General features: G+C 48.1%; 2 protein-coding genes across 3 annotated transcripts; one reads left to right on the plus strand and one right to left on the minus strand.

Moving 5' to 3' along the window:
• Positions 1-2,544: 2,544 nt before the first annotated feature.
• LOC118076239 (proton-coupled zinc antiporter SLC30A1-like) lies at positions 2,545-6,909 on the plus strand. Its single transcript, XM_035098866.3, has 2 exons — positions 2,545-3,389; positions 5,227-6,909. The coding sequence occupies exons 1-2, from the start codon at positions 2,849-2,851 to the stop codon at positions 5,940-5,942; spliced, it is 1,257 nt and encodes a 418-aa protein (XP_034954757.2). The 5' UTR covers positions 2,545-2,848; the 3' UTR covers positions 5,943-6,909.
• A 318-nt stretch (positions 6,910-7,227) lies between these two features.
• On the minus strand, positions 7,228-16,912 carry LOC118076417 (uncharacterized). Of its 2 annotated transcripts, XM_060269652.2 has the most exons (5): positions 16,562-16,912; positions 15,308-15,361; positions 14,593-14,667; positions 9,286-10,544; positions 7,228-7,376 (listed from the first exon to the last, which is right to left on the minus strand). In XM_060269652.2, exons 4-5 carry the CDS (start codon positions 10,459-10,461, stop codon positions 7,344-7,346), a joined length of 1,209 nt encoding a protein of 402 aa, XP_060125635.1. In that variant the 5' UTR covers positions 10,462-10,544; positions 14,593-14,667; positions 15,308-15,361; positions 16,562-16,912; the 3' UTR covers positions 7,228-7,343. The 2 variants fall into 2 exon arrangements, with proteins under 2 accessions (XP_060125635.1, XP_088515407.1); XM_088659281.1 differs by lacking the exon at positions 7,228-7,376 and having other exon boundaries at positions 9,105-10,544; positions 16,562-16,759.
• Between the last annotated feature and the right edge of the window lie 3,753 nt (positions 16,913-20,665).

Here is a 20,665-nt window from a genome sequence, read left to right on the forward strand (position 1 = left end):
GAGCTTCGCCTTAAAGGGGCAGGAAACTGTTCGAGGCGGTCAAATCTGTGCCAAAGCGATTTTATCTCCTATGTATGTATCCCTCCCCAAGGCCCCCCCACACCTGTCTTTTCTTTCTCTTTCAATTCATTTAATTAATTTCTTACTGCATTTATTAATTGATTTGTTCTTTTTTACAATTTCATTATGTTATAATACCTTTTCCCTCATTTATTCTTCCCCTCGTTCTTTCTACCTTTTATTTATTTTCCATTCCTTCTGCCTGCCCTTTTTTGAATTCTCTCTTGTACTCTTCTTTTTTCTTTCACTTCTCTCTCTTATTATTCTTTCTCTCTTCACTTGCGTTTACTGTATTTAGTTCAGTTTTCCTGTCGTTTTTCATTCTTTTATTTTTCATTCATTATTATTTCTTCTTTCGCGCTTCCATTCTTTTAGTCTTCTATTTTTCTCTTTCTCTTTTTCATTCGCTCTTTTTCTTTTTCTCCCATTCTTTTCCTTCTGTTTTCTTTCTATCATATCCCTTTCATTCACATTTTCTCCTTCACTTGCTCATTCATTCATTCATTCACTGGCTGCAGGGGTTATAGCAAGGGTTGGGAACCTCTGGCCAGCGGGCCAGATTTAACCCTGCACGGATCCCAATTTGGTGCAGGGGGGTCCATTTTCCCCAACCTACACCCACTTGCCCCATACCTGACACCGCATGAGACATCAGGTGTGAGGCAGGACCAGTTGTGCAGCTGAGTTTCATGTGGGGAGCTCCATCATGCAGCTGATCCCAGAAGAAAGCAGCTTTGCCAGCCCTATGCTGGGAGCTTTACTGAGCATAGGGCTGGCAAAGCCTCTTCTGTGGTTCCCAAGAGCTGCACAAGGGACTTTTGACAGGTGAGCAGCAGGACAACATGCCCATCAGTTACCTGACATAATAATGCCAGGTGATTGGCAAGTTGTTCAGAGTCCTGCCAGGCAAAAACACCCAAGGAGGGTTTGATGCAGAGAAGGTGAGGGTTGCAGCCAGACCCAAGGTCCCCTAAGACCATCAGAAAAGCTCTGCTGGGTCCAGCATCCTGTTTTCACAGTGATCAACCAGACCCCCAGACTCCCCACAATGGGAAGCCTGCAAATAGGACCTGAGAGCAGCAGCAACTCTCCCTGCTTGCGATTTGCATGAATTTGCCTAATCCTCTTCGAAAGCTGGCCACATGACCTGGAAGCTATACACCGGCTCCCTCGGCCAATAATGCGAGATGAGCGCGCAACCCCAGAGTCGGTCACGACTGGACCTAATGGTCAGGGGTCCCTTTACCTTTACCTTACCTTTGAAAGCCATCCAGATCAGGGACTCAAACTGTCTTGCACCAGCTGAAGTTTCTGAACCGTTTTCAGAGGCAGCCCCACATATAACGCAATGCGGTAATCTAACCTAGAAGTTAGCGCGGGTGGCGCTGTGGGTTAAACCACAGAGCCTAGGGCTTGCCAGTCAGAAGGTCGGCGGTTCAAATCCCCGCGACGGGGTGAGCTTCTGTTGCTTGGTCCCAGCTCCTGCCAACCTAGCAGTTCGAAAGCACGTCAAAGTGCAAGTAGATAAATAGGTACTGCTCCAGCGGGAAGGTAAACTGCGTTTTCATGTGCTGCTCTGGTTCGCCAGAAGCAGCTTTGTCATGCTGGCCACATGACCCGGAAGCTGTACGCCTGCTCCGTCGGCCAATAACGTGAGATGAGCGCCGCAACCCCAGAGTCAGTCACGACTGGACCTAATGGTCAGGGGTCCCTTTACCTTTTTTTTAACCTAGAAGTTACCAGAGCGAAGATGACAGAAGTTAGGCTATACCTGTCCAGACAGGGGCGCAACTGAGCCACCAGTCAAAGCTGATGGAAGGCACTCCATGCTACTGGGGCCACCTGAGCCTCAAGCTACAGCAAAGGATCCAGAAGTCCCTCCAAGATGCGTACCCAATCCCTCAAGAGCAGGCAACCCTCCTATCCATCTGGTCTAGAGAACTGCTCACTAACAGTGCCCCAGCCTTGTCTGGATGGAGCTCCAGTTTCCTGGCTCTCATCCAGTCCATTACCAAGGCAAGACAACGGTTCAGCACATTCACTGCTACGATTGCAGTCTACACAAAGCTCAGCCAGGCTGGCGAATGCATTGCTCTGTTCCCCACCCCAGTGAAGCTGGTGACGACTGGCATCTGCTAAGCCGATTTTTTGGCTGCAGAGCAATCATGGGGATGGGAGCTGTTGGGGAATATTCTGCAAGATCTCACATACACCAGAACCGTGACCTCGCAAGCCCTCGCGTTTTACCCTAGTAGGGTTTGTTGGGGTGGGGGGTGGAATCTCTGCAACTCTCCTCCCTCATATTGTGGCAGGGGGAGAATCACATGCATCATTATGACCTGGTTTCTGCAGCTGGTGGAAGCCTGGGCAGAAGGCCAAAGGCAAGAGAGAGAGACTGTGTGTGAGAGAGGGAGCTGCCTCTTTAAAGGACCCCTGGAATCCAAGGGGCAGTGTGCACTGGTCTCCGAGTGCAAAACTTTATTCAAGTGTAAAGCACACACACAGCGAGAGAGCGAGAAACTGGGAACAGATTGCAGGGCAGAGGCCAGGCCTGGGTCTCTGGCCAAAGGGGGCCAGCAAAGGAGAAAGTGGGCAACATCTAAGATTGGGAGCGAGCGCGCACCAGGGGCTGGGGCGGCGGAAGGAGGAATAAGCAGGTCTACAACTGGGGAAGGGGTTGGAGCCAACAGGAGGATTCAGAAGAGGTGGGAATCAAGGCAAAGAAGAGGACACAGGTTGGAGGAGATCTGTGGCTGGAGTGACAGCTGACTGGGAGTAGAAGGCAGAGATGGGAGCCCAGCCGAGAAACAAATCCTGGATGGAAGAGGGCTCCTTGCCTCTGTGGGCAGTGGTGGGCTCCACAGGTTGGCCTGTCGGCCATTTCTGCCTCTCCGCCTGCCTCTTCCTGGTAGAGTTGGTGGCCAGCCGGGTGACCGGCTCACTGCTCCTGCTTTCCTGTGCATTCCACACCCTGGGAGGTGTACTGGCTCTTGCTGTGGCCTTGACCGATGCCTGGCTGGCGACCGGAGGACACCCCAGTCGGAGGAATACCTTCGGGTGGGTGCGAGCTCGCATTGCGGGCACCCTGGCCAGCGCCATCTTCCTGAGCGCCCTGTGCCTTGCGCTCCTGCCCGAGGCGCTCCGCAGGGTGGCCGATCCACACGTCACACAGCATGCGTTGGCCCTGATGGGGATCGGGGCCGTGGGGATCCCGATCCACCTTGCCAGGGTGGGATTGCATGGCCAGCATCCCCAAGACCCAGGCACGAGGCCGTGCTGCAGCAGGAGGAGGGTGACCGAAGGAGACAGCTGTGCCCAGGAGATGGAAGGTGAGTTTGTGCGCAGCAGTGACTGGGGAGCATTGAGACCGGTGGGGCGGAGGGCAGGCAGCCCAATGGAAGGCAGAATCAGGGCCAGTGACAGATGGAGTCAAGAGAGCAATGGCACGCAGAGCCCACATTCTCTTCTCTGCTGAGTTCTACAGGGACAACATTCAGACTGAGGAGGGAGGAAGCTGGCAGGTTGCGACACCCTCTGGGTTGGTTGTAATAAATTAAGACGGGCAGGTATGGCTGGTAGGGGGCAGACTGAGATGGGTGGGGCAGTGCCCTAATGAAGCAGCCTGCACTGTGAGTGTGAGGGGGACAGGGAAGGAGACTAGGAAGAAATGAATGAACTGTCTCATGTAGAGGCAATGCGGTGCTCTCTGCATGTTCTTGGAGTCCAACTCCCATCATCCCTGACTATTGGCTATGCTGGTTGGGGCTGATGGGAGCTGGAGTCCAGTGATCTGTGAAAGGCACCACGTTGGCTACACTTGGGCTATCAAATCCTGGGGTGGAGAACCTCCAAATGTTTCTTGGACTTCAGCTCCCATCAGCCCTAGCCAGCATGGCCAGTGTCCTGGGGGCAATGGGAATTGGAGTCCAACAGCATCTGGAGGGCCACAGGTTCTAACCCAGTAGTTCGAAAATTGGAAACCTTAAGGAAAATAACAAGGTTAATGCTCTAAAGACGTTTCCGATGACGGCTGAAGAGGCAAGCTGTGCTTATTTCTTAGGGAAAATGGCTTGCCTCTTCCGCAGTAGAGGTGCCTGCAATGAAGGATAGGGCTCAGAGGCAATCTGTTCTCAACTGCTGTGGACAAACAACAAGGGAAGGTTATTGGCTTCTCAGAGGCTTCAGGCAGTTTTTTTGGAACGGTGCTGGCTCAGATAGACCTTTGATCTGATCTAGCAGGACAAATCTTACCTTCTTTGTTCCCCCCAGTTCTCTTTTCTGTGGTGTACATCTGGGGATGGCAGAGAAATTAGATTCCTTTTGCATTTTGATGGAAAAACCACCCTATTTGCCCTTCTCGAACCAAGACACTAACACCTATCCATAGAAATTTGCACTTCTCACAATTTTGTGCACAAAAATATGTTCAATTTAAGTGAGCATAAAAATGGATATGTTAGGGATTCAATCTTAGGGTCCTAGGTTTGAACCCCATGTTGGGTGAAAGATTCCTGCATTGCAGGGGGTTGGACTAGATGACCCTCATGGTCCCTTCCAACTCTACAATTCCATGATTCTAAACTTGGAAATATTTGAAACTGAGGGAAACTGAACCTGACAAGCTCATCCACCTCTTAACTCCCACGTAAGGAAATGTCTCAGGCCTGTCCCGAGGGCTGGATTAACCATTAAGCAAAATAATCGCCTGCTTGGGGCATCAAAGGAAGCAGGTCACCACAGAACTTTTCCATTGCCAGATTTTTAACATTAAAATTGAGCTATGCAACTATGCAACAAGGCAGGCCGGGTGCTTCATCTCTATGAAATACAGAAGCAAACATGTTACCTAAGGTTAGCTTTGAGACCTGATCAAAGACTTGGCAATTAGAAAAAGTAGGAGAAATGTGTTCAAATAAAGCAGAAGCATACAAAAATAAACATTATTTTCCATCTTACTGTAGGTTTCATTTCATTTCGAAAAATTTTAAAAAAGGGTTATTATTGTTTATATTTCAAATTTGATATATATATATATATATATATATATATATATATATATATATATATATGGGGGAACCAAAATCTTTTAAGTGCTTAAATTAAAGGTCTTAATTTGGTCCTGCCTGCCCCTTCTCTAAGCTTCTGGTTCTCTTTCCTCATCTACAGATTTGCTCAGCAACGGCTCCTCGGCCATTGGGCAGCCCTGGATGGAGGAGGCCAGGGAGGCCAGACCCATGCCATCCTCAGAAAAACTGGGGCAGTGGACAACGCTTTGCCTTGGTTGGGTGGTTGCCTGCCTGGGCCCTGTGGCCGTCCTTCTGTACTCTCTCATGTTCCACCTGCTGTGGCCTCCTTGCCTGGGCGATGCAGCCTGCCTCAGCCACTGCCCCAGATCCCCCTGTTGGGCCTGGCATACTGCAGAGGCACTGCAGTGGGGACACGCCTCTTGCTGGCTACTCTACCTGGACCCTGGGCTCGCTTTGGCTGTGTCGGTGGCCCTGCTGTGCTTGGCGTGGCCGGCCCTGCACAGCTCCGCTCTGGTCCTCATGCAGGCCACACCGGAAGAGCTGGACCTGAGGCTGCTGGAGCTGCAGCTGCGGGCCACGGAAGGCGTGGTGGCCGTGCGGGACCTCCGCGTTTGGCAGCTGGACGGGCCCAGCAGCTTAGTGGGCACGGCCCACGTGCACTGCCGGGACGTGGCCATGTGCGAGGCCGTGATGGACAGGGTCCAGCGGGTGTTCTGCGAGCATGGCATTCACGCCGCCACGGTGCAGCCAGATCTCGGCGTTTCTCCAGGCGGCGGGTGGTGCGAGGGGGTGCCACGAAAGAGGTGCCTGGCCCCGTGCCCTGCCTTGGTCACGGAATACGAGACCACGGTGTGAGCTGAGCAGATGCACCACTTGGGGGTGGGGTGGGGGGGAGACCAGGGTGGGGAGTAGGGGAAGAGTACCTCACAAATTCCCATTTGCGTCCTGCTTTCTAGCTAGGTGATGTTACGGGTGTCCACAGGAATAAATTGGAGGAGGCATGGGGGAGATTTATGACTTGTAACTGCAGGTTGTTGACTGGGCTATTTGCAGTCTTTGTGCGACTGGAACACATGCACTGTTACATGGTGCTGAAGAGAAGCAACAAGAAACAATGCGGGGGGCTGTGCCTCTTGGTGATTTAGTGTTTAATATATACAGCATCTCCGAACAAACTTCTAACAAATTGCTTGATTTGTGCATTTAACAATAGCAGAGGGAGGCACTGGGAAGGCACAGCAGCTTCAATTTCAGAGAATCATATAATTGTAGAATTGGAAGGGAGTCCTCCCCCCCCCAAAAAAAGAATCATCTAGTCCAATCCCTTGCAATGCAGGTGCCACAGCTAAATAGCCATCAATCTCAGTTTAAAAACCTGCAACGAAGGAGAGTCTACCACCTTCCATGATAGTCTCTTCCACTGCCAAACATCATCCATGTCCTTCAAACAATGAGTGGGCGCGATGCTGAGGTTCCTGGGAATCTCAGCATTTTTTCTTTTAGATGCAAGTTTCTAGCCCTCATGATACAATTTACAAAGTGAATTATGCAAATCAAGAGAAGTCCACCCAATATGAATGAAATATTTATATAGGCCACAGAATCCTCCTTTATTGCATGCAGAATCATGGGCATTGGTTTCAGAGGTAGGGTCTATTCCGAGGAGGGAAAATTGAAACACAGCAGTCCTTTGAAATCCACGCCTCTCTTTTGCAGCAAAGTGAGCATTAAAAATGCATTTGTTTGTGGAAATAACATGGAGGAAATGCTTTGCAAAATCTGCACTAAAATGCTGGTGGCATTATAAAAATGTTCACAAACCAAAGTGGAAATGTGGATAACTGAATTTACGACTGGAAAAATGGGAAACTAAGATAAACCAAAACTCACAGATTTCCCCATCCCTATGATTTAGTTGGATACCACCCAAGGACTCTCCACCCCACTTCCCACCTTCGTGTGCCGAGTTCTGATGCCACCATCTCTGCTATAATGTAAGCTGCAAACAGGGCAAATAGGAGAAAAAAATGAATGTGGGACTGGTGTTTCTAATACCTGATTCCCAGGATTGTAACAGGATGGAATGATTACCTCCCCACTCCCCCCCACACCCTGATAAAGCAAAGATAATACAATCCTATAGATTTTCCAAATTTTTATTAATATTATTGCCAGCTAGGTGAGGGATACTAGCTGAGGAGGGCAGGGGGTTATCAAGGATCGCCCAAGGTCACTCCACCTTTTCGGACAATACCGTCATAATCTGCTCTCCAATGGCACCTTCACTTCCTGAAGGAAGAAGGAAAGCGGATCAGCAGGGCACCCACCTAGGAAAGGGGTACTCGGGGAGGGATGTAGGATAAATTTGAATCAGCTTGCAGATCTATGTAATTTGCACTTCCTGGAACAATACGTGAACTAAAACACAGCCACCCTTAAAAATTTCTGCATTTTGCAGTGCAGTTCCCCAGCCAAGTAATGTGAATACACCAGGGTAGCGTGTGCATAAAGATGCGTGTATCAGTGACTATAAAAGGCACAAATGCAGTGCAACAGGGGAAATCGCTTTGCAAAAAATGTGCACTGCATACCCAAAGAATGCAAATTAAGAGGAATTCACACTAAGAGGCTGATGAATTTTCAATAGGGCTTAAAAACAAAACAAAATAGCAAACTGATGTGGAAATGTGGAGAACCAAACTTAGGAAAACTGAGAAATTCAGATTGGCAGGTTTGGCCAGCCTAGTACTCGCAACTCGATGCTGCAGAATTTGGGGGGGGGGGCAGAAGTTGTTCCACAGTTGTGCAAGGTGTGGTTGGCACAAGCCATTTGGCCGTCCTAGAACAGCAATCGCTTAAATGAGTGGGCCAGAGGCGGACCCACCCACCACTATTTTCTTTACTTCTGGAGGGGTTCCCCCCCCCTAAAAGCAGAAGGAAAGAGTGAGAGGCTGGACTGAGGCAAAGAAGGCAGCAAAGTGTATATTGGACAGCTGCGTGGAAAGAGAGAACTTCAGATTCACCTCTGAGTGACACCTCTTTGCAGCCAATGTAAGGGAAGAGCTGTGTGGCATGAGATGCCCTCTCATCTTGGCCTGAACAGGGGCCCACTATACTGCTGGATCTGATCTGATGGTGGAAGATAAGGCTATCCACAGTGGCGTAGCGTGGGGGGGGGCCACAGGGGCGGTTGCCCTGCATGCAAAATTTGTTAGTGGCGCAGGATTTCAACACCTGGTGCTACCTCAGTTCGGCTATGCAATTCCGTTGCTGGACTGTTTAAAATAGCTTCTCCATGCAAACGAAGAAGTGACCTCTCCAGACAACGAAATAACTCTTATTTTTTTTAATCTCTGCGGCTGTAAGCTCCTGGGTGACGCAGAGGCCATTAGGAAGTTCAATGCACATGCATGTTCTGTATGGGCACTGGCAGTCCACACTATGCCACTGCCTATCAATCACTAGCTGTGTTGACTATTATCCCTCCACTGTCAAGAGGCACTAGGCCTCTGAATGTCAGGTGCTGGACACTACAAAAGGGGAGAGTGTTCTTGTGCTGAGGTCTTGTTCCCATTGGGGCACCTGGTTGGCCACTGCGAGAACAAGGTGATGGATTAGATGAGCCACTGGCCTGATACAGTGGGACTCTTCTTATGCTGTTATGGAGAGTGGAGAAAGAGTGCTTGAGAAGTTGCAAGATTTTAGCAGGAAGTTTCAAGGCATGGGCAGATTGGAAGCGTGTCCACCCCAAAACCTTTGTAGGCACAAACAAGTACTGAAAGTGGGGTTGTGTATAACTGCCCCGACACCATCATGAGCACAAATAATCATGAATGCACAATAAGAAGGATGTCAGGAGGAACTCTAAATTGGTCAATACATTTCAAAACATTTAAAGCAAAGTGCAAAGAACTGCTACTGGCATTTAGCCAAGTGGCAGAGTTTTAATGTTTTGATTCCGTCCTGTATGAGTGAAAAAGAGGAGTATCAGTTAGGGGTGTGACCTGGAGAGAAGTGGTGTGCCTGAGGAGGGAGTGCGGCTCAAGGGTCAGCCAGAGATGCCTGGTCTGAGGCTTCTCATCCTTTGTCTAAAACGGGGTGGGGGTGAACCCCGGGCCGCGAGCCCAATTTGGCCTCCCCAAGCAAATATTTATGCCCATCACTTCAAGACTCTACCAATCCCCCAGCACCCTAATACCTGGTCGTCTTGATGAATTTGCGCCTCCCTGGAATGGGGGCTTCGTCGTTCGCTGATTCTTGCTCCTGCAGCATTTGTTCCAACGATAACACTTGTCCCGATGCTGGATTTGATGCTGGCTGCTGATCTTGCTCCTGCAGCATTTGTTCCACTGTGAATGATCTTTCCGACGCTGGATTTGATGCTGACTGCTGTTCTTGCACCTGTAGCATTTGTTCCGCCGCTAACAGTTGTTCCGATGCCGGCTTTGATGCTGATTGCTGTTCTTGCACCTCCAGCATCCGTTGCACCGTTAATGGTTGCTTCGGTGCCTGCTTTGGTGCTGCTGGTCGCCCTTTTTGCACCGGCAGCGTCCGTTCCACCGAGAATGGTTGTCCGAACTCCGGCTTCAGTACTGTTGACCCTTTTGGCACCTCCAGCATGCGTTCCACCGATGACTGTTTTACAAACGGCGGTCTTGGTGCTGATCAGCCTTTTGGCATCTCCGGCATCCGTTCCACCATTAATGGTTGTCGAAATACCGGTACCGCCTTTGGTGATGTTGACCCTTTTGGCACCTCCAGCACGCGTTCCACCGATGACTGTTGTACAAACAGCGGTCTTGGTGCTGATCAGCTTTTTGACATCTCCGGCATCCGTTCCACCATTAATGGTTGTGCAAATGCCGCCTTGGGTGCTGCTCACTCTTTTGGCACCTCCAGCATGCGTTCCACTGTTGACTGTTGTACAAACAGTGGTCTTGGTGCTGATCAGCTTTTTGGTATCTCCGGTATCCATTCCACCGTTGACGGCTGTCCGCACTCCAACTTCAGTGGTGACCAGCTCTCTTGCGCCTCCAGCATCTCTTCCACCGTTGGCTGTTGTACAAACGGTGGCCTCGGTGCTGATCAGCCTCTTGGCATCTCCGGTATCCGTTCCACCATTAATGGTTGTCCAAATGCCGGCCCCGGTGCTGATCAGCCTTTTTGCACCTGCATGATCTGTTTGACCGTTGGCGGTTGTTCCAACTTCGGCTTCGGTACTGATCGCCGTTCTTGCACCTGCACCACTGTGGACGGTTGTCCTGGAGCCAGCTGCAGTGATGGTTTGGTTTCTGATTTGCCGATCCCTTGGCTTTCTACCGACGACTGCGCACCCACAATTGAGAACGATTCTAATTCTTTTGTGGGGTTCCATTTGCTCTTGGTCTTCAGGTTCGCTCTGATGCCGGTGCAGATTATTTTCACCTTATCATTGCTGTCCACAAATCCATCGCCATTCTTAAAGGGAAGGGAAAGGAGACGCCTTACTAGTCCCTCTTTTGACTTTTGCAGAACAGCCCCGCAGGGCAAGGCTTCACAGTGGTTAGAGCAGAAGGGAGGGGGACCCAGTGGCCCTCTGGGTGTTGTTGGACTTCAGCTCCCATCAGCCTCAGTCAGCAGAAGCTGATGGAAGTTAATGTCCAGCAACATCTGGAGGGCTTCAGGTTCCCCCATCCTTGAGTTGTAGTGTCAGAATGTGATGACTGCGGAGACTGGGTTCAGTGCCCAGGCATTTCCACTTAGACTAACCTGCCTCACAGGGGTGTTGCAAGGATGAAGCAACTTGGGACAAAGGCTTCTATCCCATGCTAGTCCCACTCAGCATAGCCGTATTGACGTTAATGAACAGGTTGGACTTAGGTTCATTCATTTCAATTGGCTTTCTCTGAGCAGGACTAGCATCGGATAATACAACCCAAAGAGTGGTTAGGAAAGTTTTTGATTTTTTTTTTATGTCCAGAAGAGTAAAAACTGGAAAGAATGGATGCAACATGGAAAGTGATCCCTCCTTCCTTTAGTTTTCTTTGTGTGGGGGTACGGCTATCAATTCTCAAGAGCGCAGTCACATGAACCAATCAGATTAGCAAGACGCTGCTAAACTACACAGGAGCTCCTCTCCCACAATTTCAGTTCCTCTGCAAACTGAATTAAGATGTGCAGTTTTCTAAGGGTGTCGTCAGGGGGTGGCCCAAAGGGCTTTCCTGCCCCTCCCTCATTTTTAAAACTTTATATATTTATTTTACTTTGCTTGCACAGCAACCGACCACTATGCAAAGTGCAGCCCTAGTGGAAACCTGGTCACCTGCTGTTTACATTTGCACAGAGGAACCCTATGTATTTTTGCAATTTGTAGTGTGGGCTTGGTGCCCCCAGTCCTTTAAGTGTCTAGTTAGCAACATCTCTACACTTTCTGAACCTGAGTTGTTGTAAAGCTCAGGTCTGAGGACTTGCATATAAATCCTGGGTTACCAGAATTCACCCTAGCTCTTACTTAGGCCTCTCAAGTTTTACCCCTAGACCCCGCCAGCCCCTTCCAGGGAGCCAATATTTATTAATTTTTCAATCGCAAGCTAATAGAAAACCAATTGGTTTTGTTGGTGTTTGCTATGGAGTCGGGTTGACAAATGGAGCGAAACTCCCTAAGAAACTGAGCCAGTCTCTCCCACACAAAACCATCTGCGATCAAAGAGGAGCTCCTCCCTAAACCATTGCACTTTGCCAAATGTGAGCTGCTGGATAGCTCAGGTCAGAGGTGAGGTCCTGCATGAAAACATTGCAAAATTGAGGCTCATTCGGGGCTCCTCGGGTTAAGAGACCAGTGGTGTGTACACGGATAACTGCAGGGCAAAGCCACTTGACCCTTTCAGGGTGAGAGTCTGTACTGGCGAGTGGTAGTGTGTCTCCTTGGGTGAGAGGCAAGGGGAAGCGGAGGCAAAGCCCCAGGTGAGAGGTGGGGTGGTCTCTGGCTGGGATGGATGAATCTGCCTTTCTTTGTCTGTGTTGTATGATTGTGAGTAGATGTGGGTTAAGGGAAGCGAGTGTCTGGGCCAGGAAAAGAAAGGAGAGACGTGGGACAGTCACCCCGGTGATGCTAAGTAGGGGAAGGTAAGCCAAGGGGAGCTGTTAAACAGGTATATCATAGAATTGTAGAGTTGGAAGGGACACCAAGGACCATCTAGTCAACCCCCCTGCAATACAGAAATATAGATGGTCTCTTTTTTTACGCCAGCAGGCTAACTGGCCAGTCATTTAAATGGTTATTTTGTACTTTTTTCATGGTGTTTGATGTATCATTGTACATATATATTGCTGCACATTGCCCAGATATTTTATGATATGGTGGTGTAGGTGGGTGGGTGTATATTACATAAAAATGAAATTGTTTAACTAACAAGAAAGAGTAATGATAAATCCAGAGACCACATAACACCGGTCCTGAAAGACCTACATTGGCTCCCAGTATGTTTCCGAGCACAATTCAAAGTGTTGGTGTTGACCTTTAAAGCCCTAAACGACCTCGGTCCGGTATACCTGCAGGAGTGTCTCCTCCCCCATCGTTCTGCCCGGACACTGAGGTCCAGCACCGAGGGCCTTCTGGCGGTTCCCTCACTACGAGAAGCCAAGTTACAGGGAACCAGGTAGAGGGCCTTCTCGGTAGTGGCACCCACCCTGTGGAATGCCCTCCCACTAGAGGTCAAAGAGAACAACAATTACCAGACCTTTAGAAGGCATCTCAAGGCAGCCCTGTTTAGGGAAGCTTTTAATGTTTGATGGATTTCTGTATTTTAATGTCTGATGGATTCCTGTATTTTAGAATTTCTGTTTTGTTGGAAGCCGCCCAGAGTGGCTGGGGGAACCCGGCCAGATGGGCGGGGTATAAATAATAAATTATTATTATTATTATTATTATTATTATTATTATTATTATTATTATTCGTAGAAAAGAAGAAGAAGAGTACAGGTTGGCATTTTCATGATGAGAGCATCATTCTAGATCCTGTGAAATACCTGCATACAAGAGCAGCAATGATTCCAACAACAACCTCCCATCTGGAAGTGGTACCTGGAAACACTCTTTTCTTATTTGGGCTTTTTCAAACGTTGGGAGAGGTATGGGCACTAGGGGGCACCTCAGCGCTAAGTGTTCAGCTACCGTATCTCATAGAAATGTACTGTACTATAGAAGGCAGGCAGAACATCCCAGCTGGCAACTCTGGAAGGGAGCAGGAGTCATATGGTCATAGGCCATGGGTGCTTTCGATTCCTGCATTGCAAGGCGTTGGACTAAATGATCCTCAGGGTCCCTTCCAATTCTACGATTCTATAAATCTATTATTCAGTCAAGGGAAGGGACCCCCAATTTTGCACAGCAAGCCCACAATTTACATTCTGGGGATCTTGCCTAAAGCCAAAAACCACATATTGTCAAAATATATTGGGTTCAAAGGTGAGTAGGATTGCCAAGTCATTTTTTCCTGGAACCCCCCACTTTCTGCCCTTTCTTAATTTTTATTTTTTGCCACACACGCAAAGCTGAAGGCACACAAGTTAAATGTGTGTAAGTTGTGGGTTCACTGTATATTGATTCCTGGGCGTACCACTGTCTGTAGGTTGTAGGTTTTTGCGACTTACAGCAGAATCAAACCCATATGCTGTCATATTCTCCAGGAACTCCAGAAACATGTTATGTGGATGTGTTAGTACGGTCGCGTACAAAGCATTCGTTTGTTAATGCACATTTCTTGCCCTGCCCAATAATCCTGGGAACTGTAGCTTATCCCTCACAGAGCTATGAACCCCCTGATCTATAATCTATGTTAAATATGTATTCTGTAGTTAACCTCCTTTTTAATGTTTTATTTTGAAATCTTTAAGATAATATTTTAGTTTTGTGTTATGTTGCTTTGACTGTATACTCCATGGGTAGGCAAACTAAGGCCTGGGGGCCGGATCCGGCCCAATCGCCTTCTAAATCCGGCCTGCAGACGGTCTGGGAATCAGCATGTTTTTACATGAGTAGAATGTGTGCTTTTATTTAAAATGCATCTCTGGGTTATTTGTGGCGCCTGCCTGGTGTTTTACATGAGTAGAATGTGTGCTTTTATTCAAAATGCATATCTGGGTTATTTGTGGGGCATAGGAATTGGTTCATTCCCCCCCCTCCAAAAAAAATAGTCCGGCCCCCCACAAGGTCTGAGGGACAGTGGACCGGCCCCCTGCTGAAAAAGTTTGCTGACCCCTAGTATACTCTATATTTGACTTTCTTCAGATTGTTTTATTTATGTTTTATTGATTTATTGATTTAATATGCTGCAAGCTGCTTTGAGGTTTTTCTTAAAAATATAAAGCGGTATAGAAATTTAGAAAATAACAGAATAGAATAGAATAGAATACATAATATAAATAACAAACTACTGTTCCCAGGATTCTTAGGGGGGAGCTTTAAATGCACAGTGTATACCAGGTGCGTGTGCCAAATCAGAGAGCCCATTTTGGTGGTACTTACCGTCTTCGAGTGCAAAACCTGACCGGATGCTGGAAGAAGCACCTCAAAGGCACCTTGACCACCAACTTCCCCAACCTGGAGAGGAGTCAGGAAAAGAAGAGAAGGAAAGAAAGAGGAAAAACTGGGAGGAAGGCTTTGGGCCTGTCACTCTCATCGACCACACACAGTCATTATGAGAATAAAATTGGGTGTGCACTTGCGCCCACGACTCCCTCTCACCCTAACCTACCTTACAGGGTTTTTGTACACTTAAAATGGGGTGGGGTGAGGCCGGTCACTGTCTCGGGTTAACCTACTGCACAGGGTCATTGTGTGTGAGCATGTAATGGGGCCTGTCACTCACACTCAGCCTATCCTACCTCACAGGGTCGTTGTGAGGGTGACAGTGCGTGAGGGAAAACGATGCCACCCTGGGCACCTGGGCATGGCATAAATAGAATAATAAACATTCCTGTGCTCACACCAAAGATCACTATTCAAGGTCACGCCAACACCATACCTTTAGGGCACAATAAAAGCACTTGGCTTCCCCCAGAGGGTCTTGGGAACTGCAGGTTTTTTTAAGGGTGCTGGGAATTGTAGCTCCACAAACCTTTTGAGGAAGTCATGTACAGAACTTTAAATGTATGGTGTGGAGGGTACCGCGACGCATCCAAACTCCCTCCTATCCCCCAGGTGTGTCCCCGGGTCCCACCCCCAGAAGCACATCACTTACAATTTCCAGCATGTTCGGGAAGCATTTTTCCAGGAGCCTTTTAATCTGCAAGAACTAGAGAGGTGAATCACAGAAGAATGTTGTTGTGTATTGAGTCAAAGGATTTTATATCTGTATAACTATTGTCTGTATTTGCATTAGGGTAAAGTAACTGCCTTTTGGTTCCAGAAGGTACAGCTACTATTGGTAAGCTGCTGTATTTGGATCCTCTGTCTTATTGGTTTCCTCCAAAAGGCAGCACGGTGATTGCTTGATATTGTTCCCTCCAAAATGTATCCCTTTCTAGCTAGTCCCCTGTCCCTATAAATGTAGCTTTCCCAGGGCCGGCCCTAAGGCCAGACAGGGTGGTGCCAGGGCGCCCGCCCGCAAGGGGGCGCTGCGCAGCTGCGCCCGCCCACCCGTCGCGGAGCTGTGACCTCGGCAACCGCGCTGTGCGCTGCGCCCGCTGGCCCACTGGCCGGCTCCGGCCGCGCAGCTCCGCCCGCCGCATTGGGAAACGGGGCGGGGGCGCCAGAGGGATGCGTCGCACCAGGGCGCCAAATATACTTAAGACGGCCCTGAGCTTTCCTCTCCTCAGTGCTCAGTCTTGTTTGCTTTAATAAAGAAGTGTTACCAGAGAACTGTCTCCAGCATATTATGTCAAAAGAGCTGAAATCACGAACCCCACATCACAACAAATGTAGTCGGCTCTTTTTCTTTCTTTCAAAGCAAGGTGGCAGGCAGAGGCCTAATCCCACATCCTGTTGGGGAAGCAGCACTATGTGCCCTACGCCTCCTCACCGCACCTCTCAACATTGGGGTTTAGAAAGGAGGGGTATTTAAGAACATAAAAGCCTGGCTGCCGGTTCAGTCCAAAGGCTCATCTAGTCAGCATCCTGTTCTCACAGTGGCCAATGCCCCAATGGGAAGGGAGCCCACACGCAGGACCTGAGTATGATAGCAACTCTCCCCTAACTTTTTGGTACTCAAGAGCCCTGCAGGATCAGGCCAAATCGGGATCAGGCTGGGTCAGATTCTTACAATGGCCCGCTAGATGCCTCAGGGAAGCCTGCAAGCAGGACCTGAGCGGAACAACAGCTCTCCCCCGTTTGTAATTCCCAGAAACTGGTATTCAGAGAATCACAAGATTTGAAGGGGACTATGAAAACACAAAGGGCATGAATTGGGGGATTCAGTAGTGGTGGGGTACTCAGGGAAAAATAAGTGGGGGGGGTATTTGGGAGGAATAATAGCTCTCCTGCAGGGGACACTTACCCGACTTTTGTACCCTCATTCGGCTCTAAAACAAAACAAAACAAAAACAAACGGTTTGTTTGTAAGGTTGCCAGTGTTTTATGATTCTGTTCATTTTATTACCAGCAGCCTCATACCCAGATTGGCTGAGGAATTCTAGGAAACCAAAAGAACCAGCACGGTTTTGAAACAAGTGCAGGTTTGAAAAGTTCCGTCTGCAATCTTGATTCAAAATGGTGCCCAATTACAACACAGACGGAAACTTGTGCCTTGATCTTAGGAGCCGCATCATGCAAAAATTGGTTAAAATGTATTTTAACCAAAGATAACAAACAACTTTCCAAAATATGCAGTATTATTGCACACCACCCCAATCTCTGAACAGGTTTCCTTGGAATGAGGGACAGCGGAGGCTGTAGTGTCTTTATGATTTATGGTTTATTTACACCTATATACCACCTGAGTCATTATTAACACCCCAAGAGGATCTTGTTTCTCTTATAGCTAAAGCCGTGGATTCAAACAGAAACCAAACATGCCTGTCTCTTTCTCTTTATCTCTGGCTTCCTCCACCTACCGGTAGCTTCTAAGCTCACACACCTCTTAGGCCTTTTGTTTTATTAACTTCCAGGCAATTGGGGGGCGGGGTGCTTATCCATTCGTTTTCTGGCACAGAGCTGCTTCCTTTGTTACCTTAAGGACCCATACTTAGGGGGCCCTTGCCTGGTTAATTCAGCAATTTGAATTCTTCTTGGATCTAAGAATTAAAAGGGGCTCAGGCATACAGCCTGCCTCCCCCCAAACTCAAAACAGTATAGATTACATTTATATCCATGGGTATCTGAGGGGGGGATGAGGGGCAGTTGCCCCCCTTCCTGATAAACCATAATCTCCACATTCGCAGATTTTTATTTTTTTTAAAAAAGAAAATAGTACATTTTCAGCATTTGTAGCACCTGAGCTACGAGGCAAAATGTACAGGTACAACTTGACTTGCTATACTGTGTATTCCTACGTATAAGACTGCTTTTTAACCCAGGAAAATCTTCTCAAAAGTCGGGGGCCATTTTATAAGCCGGGTCATATTTCTTATATGGCGAGTATATCCCAAACTCTTTATTTTAACTGGAAAAGTTGGGGGTCGTCTTATACGACCAGTAGTCTTATACGCCGGAATATACGGTAAATTATCCTGCTCCCGCTATCAAAAATTTAGTGCTTTATTTTGCCCCACTTCCCCCCCCCATTTGCCTGTGGGTGCCCAAGTTAATATACCCCACATTTCCTCCAAAGAGCTCAAGTACATGGTTTTCTCCGCTCCATTTTACCCTCACAACACCCCTGTGAGGTAGGTTGGGCTGCGAGACAGCGACTGGCCCTCAAGGACCCTGATTGAGCTGCACAGCCGAGAGGGGATCCGAACTGTGGTCTCCGGGTCCTTGCCCGGCCACTCTTGCCGTGCTTGCTGTATAGTGGCAGTGGGTAACAGAGGAGCACATCCTCTTGCGGTCAGACCTGGGGACTGACCGATCGATGCACACACTTCTCCCCGCCTCACCAGTAGATGATCTTCACTTTGAGCAACTCGGGTGCAGATACGGCTGCGGGTTTCTGCTGTTTGCTCCCCATCTGGATGGATGGGGAGAAATGAAGCAAGAGCCTTAAATTGGTCCTTGGAGGTCTTGCGCCAAACTGGGAGGACCTTCCTGAGACTCTTGGTCAAGGGGGCTAAAAGGGCTTGGGGGGAAACGCGAGAGCGTCAGAAGATGGCGGCCCCGGAGACCCTCCTAGGCCTCAGAATTCACGTTCCTAAGCAACCTTCTTGACTGTTCTCTCTGTCCACAGACATGACAAAGGCCACATTGACACCACACATTTAAAGTGCTAGGATACTGCTTTAGACAATCGTGGCTCCCCCCTTCCCCATCAAAATAATAATAATAATAATTCTGGGAGTGGTAGTTTGTTAAGAGTGCTGAGAGTTGTTAGGAAACCCCCATTACCCTCACATTTCCAGAGTCCCCTGATGGTCAAAATACTCTGGGAAAGTTCAGCTCTGTGAGGGGAATATCTGTTAAGTATAATTGGTATAGTTAAAGCTAAGGTTTTCCCAGTAGTGATGTATGGAAGTGAGAGCTGGACCATAAAGAAGGCTGATCGCCGAATAATTGATGCTTTTGAATTATGGTGCTGGAGGAGACTCTTGAGAGTCCCATGGACTGCAAGAAGATCAAACCTATCCATTCTTAAGGAAATCAGCCCTGAGTGCTCACTGGAAGCACAGATCGTGAAGCTGAGGCTCCAATACTTTGGCCACCTCATGAGAAGAGAAGAATCCTTGGAAAAGACCCTGATGTTGGGAAAGATTGAGGGAACTAGGAGAAGGGGACAACAGAGGACGAGATGGTTGGACAGTGTTCTCGAAGCTACGAACATGAGTCTGACCAAACTGCGGGAGGCAGTGGAAGACAGGAGTGCCTGGCGTGCTATGGTCCATGGGGGTCACGAAGAGTCGGACACGACTAAACAACTAAACAACAACATAATTGGTTTAATTTACAATGGTTAAATGTGCATTGGTGAAAGGCTTTCACATGGGGATTTTCCATGGGGGCTATGGTTGTTGTTCTCTAGCTAGCTAACAGCATGAGTGAGCAACCTTAGGTCAGGCAATTATTGAATTGCAAATCGCCGTTTTGGTGCTTTTAGACTCTGCTGAGTAAAAATGTGTAAGACTCTTCTGAAGTAAATACCGTAGCTTCTCTTCTCTTCTCTCCTCTTCTCTCCTCTTCTCTCCTCTCCTCTCCTCTCCTCTCCTCTCCTCTTCTCTTCTCTTCTCTTCTCTTCTCTTCTCTTCTCTTCTCTTCTCTTCTCTTCTCTGTAAACAGCTCCAGGCCGTGTGCTGTCGAAAATGGTGTCCGGGCAAAAATTGTTGAAGTGTCTGGGAAAATCAGGACGTATGGCAACCCATGTCGGAAGTGTAGATTTTGGTGAATGCCCTCAAAAATACCTTCATTTCCCCCCCCCCAAGTTGGGGGAAAAGAAAGCTGTACAACTTTTATATCTGGATTTTCACTTTTTGACATATGGCAACCCTAGTTTAAAGTTATTTCTGAAAATACGCTCTGCCTGTGCTGGGTATGCACAAGATATGGAACTGTATGGATGTATCATTTTCTGGTTTTTGTTATGTTTTAAAGAAAGTTATGCAAGTAAACTCTGAATAATATTTTCATGGCTCTGGTTAATGCTTCATTCCAAAAGGACTCTGTTTCCATGCATCCAGTTGCTTCAAACTGCACAATATTAATATATGCAATAATATCTCTCTCTCTGGCCCTTGGGAGTCTCCCCAGGTCACTCACCACACTGGCTTACCGGTAGCTTCACTCCCCCTTTAAGTGTTTTTTTCCTGGCTGGAACTCCAACAATGCCTCTTGCTTGCCTGGGTAGAAGATAGAGAAGGGTGTGTGATTAAGGGCTTGTCCACACTTCTACACGTTTCATGGTTTCTAGGCATGATGGGTCTGAGCAGCTTTACATTTGCCCACCTCTTTCCCCAGGAAAACCTGCTCTTTACCGCTCAATCAGAACAAACGTCAATCTGTTTGTTCTGATTCAAGTGCAAGTGCGGAAGAGCCTTATGTGTAGAAACTAGCCTACTCTGCAAAGGTAAAAATTACAATAGTTTGTCTCTGGCTCCTTCAGCTGCACAACAGGTTACAACCATGTCCATCTTGTAGGAAATGCTGGAACAGTATTCAGGGAAGGGTTGGATAAAGACAGGGCACCAGAATTTTAAGGCTGCATATACACCATACATTTAAATCACCCTCCCAAAAGTAGAACCCTGGGTTTAAGTTTACCCCTAATAGTTTACCCCTAGTAGTGCTACAACTGCCTTAAAAACAACCGTTTCCATAATTTTGGGGGTGTTTGTGTGCTTTAAATGTACTTCAAGCAAGCAGCACGGCCTGTCTACGCAGCCTAATTTGCACAGAAAGGGTGTGGTAGAAATTTCATGCCCCTTTTTGGCTGCCAGGGGGATGGAAAAGGACAAACTAATGAAGTCTTAGCACCAGCCGTTAGTTCTGACTCCTTTCCGGACTGTCTGAGTTGCAGAAC

The sequence above is a fragment of the Zootoca vivipara genome, chromosome 16 (genome assembly GCF_965207765.1).
Source record: "Zootoca vivipara chromosome 16, rZooViv2.hap1.1, whole genome shotgun sequence".
In the NCBI taxonomy this organism is placed as follows: domain Eukaryota; kingdom Metazoa; phylum Chordata; class Lepidosauria; order Squamata; family Lacertidae; genus Zootoca; species Zootoca vivipara.